Here is a 3,183-nt window from a genome sequence, read left to right as displayed (position 1 = left end):
CTGCATTTTGTGTCACATGCATGAAAAATTCTCGTAAGTAACTCTTCTTCACAGGCCGTGTTGATGCTGTAAGTTCCATCTTTGCCATCATCAGTTCCTAGTTTCCATTCTATTAGAAGAAAAAGTTTGCAAATTCAGATGCTTTTTTTGTGCTACAATGATTAATTTCTCATTTCTTGGTTTAATTTTAACAAAAAACATCTATTTTAATAAAAAGCAGCCCATAATACTGGTTAATTTGAATGGACCAGTCAAAAAAGTGTTGTTGAAAGGTCTATTAATCATTTTTCTTTTTCCTTTATAAGTTTTATAAAAGGAGAAAGAAAAAGAAGACATGGAGAGGAAAATGAGCTTTTTGCCCTTTCTTATTAAAAGGGGTCAATGAAAAACCAACTAGTATGACATAAATAGAAATATCAAAAAAAAAAAAATAGAAGGCAGAAACTAGCTCTATAGACAATGTGTCATTTTATGTCATTTTGTTTTTCAGTGCCTATGCCATATGGGACTCTTGAAGCAATCTTGTAAGTGGAGTTCCCTAGGTTTCAATTGGCCTGTGAAATTTACATCCTTCTCTGGCCTCACTCCTTGGCTCCTGCAATGGAACCCACACTTCCTTACAAAAAGAAATACTAAAATGGTCATTTCAGCAAGATACCTGAGAACTGTATAAATTTTTTTTTTTTTTTTGTCTTTTGTCTTTTTTCCGTGTCCGGCAACAGATCACAACCCTCAGTGTTGCCCCCGCACCGGACTGGGGACCGGCAACGGGATCGCAAGCCTCGGTGTTGCTCCCGCGCCTCGCTCAGCCAGTGAGCGGGAACCGGTCTGTATGTGGGATCCGAACCCTCGGACGGGAGCGCCGCCGCGCTTTCCAAGCGGTGCACTATCCAGTGCGCCACCGGGCCGGCCCGAACTGTATAAATTTTTAACTCCCCTCTATCTATGGATTTTCATCATGACATTCTAATTTGGCCTGGAGAACATTTGTTTTCAGGTCAGTAGAGAAATACCGCAGTTATGATTGTAAAAACAGTCCAGAATTTCTACAAGATTTTTAATCAGAAGCATAGAAAATACTTACATTTCACATACAAGTGTATTTCAAAAAGTTTATGGCAAGATTCATATTATCTTTCAATTCTATTTTTCCATGAACTTTCTGAAGTCCACATACATAAGCTTTTGGGGGAGGCGGGAAGAAACAAACATACTTAAAACAGAAAAGGAAAGATGAATGTTTTCATCCAAACTCTAATAAAGTGGATTTGTTTTTTTTAGTTCAGGTATTCTAAAAGTAGATATGCTTATTGCTCTGTGGAAGGACAAACATTAAAAGATTGATATTTACCATCTTCATGAAGAGATAATTTTTTCACCACTGAATCCTTAGGAGTGAAAAAGTCAGAGCTCTGACCAGAAGCAGAATCAAAGTCAAGTGCTAAGGTCCTAAAATTCCTTTCACTACAATAGTTATTCAAATCCTTGTTAGATAAACAATCCTCATTTCTGGTATGTGATATCAAAGATGTATAATTCTGGTTGCTCTGTGATCTCAGCGTTGAGATGCTTTCAGAACTCGAGAGAATAACAGAGTACGTTGCATCCTCCGGAGAGCTGAGGTGAGCGATGGATGGGGTTCTTGGAGAAACTATTTGAGGAGAAGAAATGAAGTTGTCAACCTTCTCAGAACTTGAGAAATGAGAATTGAGCGTAGGAAGGTGAGCAGCAGTCATTTTCCAGAGTACCTCTTCAAAATTTTTCTGGGTGTTGGTTTGTGGACTATCAAAACTTCTAGATTGGTATTTGATAATCTGTTGAACTGGATATGAAGTTACTTCTCTCTTTTGGATGGCTCTGATTTTTCTACAGATGCTTTCCACTGGGTTATGCCGCTTCTCAGTTCCCTTCCTTGCAGAAGCCATTGTTGACTCTCCTCCAACTACACAGATGAAGTGGCTAAAGTACAGGCAAAAGTAGATACATTATTAAAAGTTAGCATTTGTCTTAACAATAGTTTAGCAAAAGGCTATTTATTCCCAAATCAACTGTGGAAGGATCAAGACAAGATGTTCAATTGCTCTATACAATTTTGCATACATTTAACTTTGCCATTCACGTTTCTAGAAAACAACATATGTAAAGTATTTACCATGTGCCAGGCATAATACTACGCTCTTTATTCCTATCAACTCGTTTCATCCTCAAAAACAACTCTTTGAGGCAAACATGACTACTTTCACCACTCTCAGGAAAAGAGAGAATAAGGAACACACCCCAAGTCACCCCAGATAAGTGCCAGAGCCCAGATTTAAACCCAAGCAGTCCAGTTTACCATACTTTTCATTTGTAATATGTCAAATATGGTGGGAATGCTAGCAGTTCCCATTTGAGTATCTACCTGGCACTGTTCTCGTTCTCAGCTACTGAGAACTTACTAAGTATGCCCTATATTAGGTGTGTTATATACATTATGTCAAAACTTCACACAAACCCTGTCAAGATGTATGGAAGAATCCCCTTTTTACAAAAAAGGAGACAGACTTGAAGAGGTCAATTAACTTGCTCGTGGACACATCTCTAAGACTTGAGCCAAAGTATGTCCAATTCTCACATAGTGTTACTGCATGGCAAGATATATGGTCCTTAGGTCAAGGGTCCAGATCCCAGTACTGGTCGGCCACCAAAAAAAAAAAAAAAATATATATATATATATATACACACATATATATATATATATATATTTATACACACATATATATATACACATATATATATATACACACATATATATACACATATATATAGTCTTTAAGAAAAAAGTGCAATGTCACTTCTTACACAATAGTAATTAGAAAATTTAGAAATGAATACAAATAGTTTGAATAGATACAAACAGTTGAATAAAGAGTTTGAAAGTTATGATTTTTTTAGGACCTTAACAAAAATTCCCTCAGATCTTTTTTTAAAAAATCCCCTAAGAGAATGAACAAAAGGTAACAAAAATTTTAAAAGACCTGTATTTGGAAGGGGTATCTAGAAAGACTGAGAAGAAGATATTCAAAATTCTCACCATCTGTCTTCATCTTATTTCAATATGATGGCCATCAGTTCTGGCCAATGAAGTTTGAACCAACAGAATCCTTTACTATTTAAGGTAATCATGGTCTCTGAACCTTTATG

General features: G+C 36.5%; 1 protein-coding gene across 1 annotated transcript in view; it reads right to left on the bottom strand.

Annotated features, from left to right (window-relative positions):
* LOC103599503 (lymphoid-restricted membrane protein-like) overlaps window positions 1–1,925 on the bottom strand; it is a 66,991-nt gene extending 65,066 nt beyond the window's left edge. The window contains exons 1-2 of the mRNA XM_008583651.1: window positions 1,352–1,925; window positions 17–109 (exon numbers count right to left, since the gene is read on the bottom strand). Of these exons, the coding sequence (XP_008581873.1) occupies window positions 17–109; window positions 1,352–1,925 (667 nt within the window). The remainder of the gene's footprint in view (window positions 1–16; window positions 110–1,351) is intronic.
* Between the last annotated feature and the right edge of the window lie 1,258 nt (window positions 1,926–3,183).

This window comes from Galeopterus variegatus, unplaced genomic scaffold (genome assembly GCF_000696425.1).
Source record: "Galeopterus variegatus unplaced genomic scaffold, G_variegatus-3.0.2 Scaffold2989, whole genome shotgun sequence".
In the NCBI taxonomy this organism is placed as follows: domain Eukaryota; kingdom Metazoa; phylum Chordata; class Mammalia; order Dermoptera; family Cynocephalidae; genus Galeopterus; species Galeopterus variegatus.
Note: the sequence above shows the minus strand (reverse complement) of the source record. Positions and strands in the feature narration are given on the sequence as shown.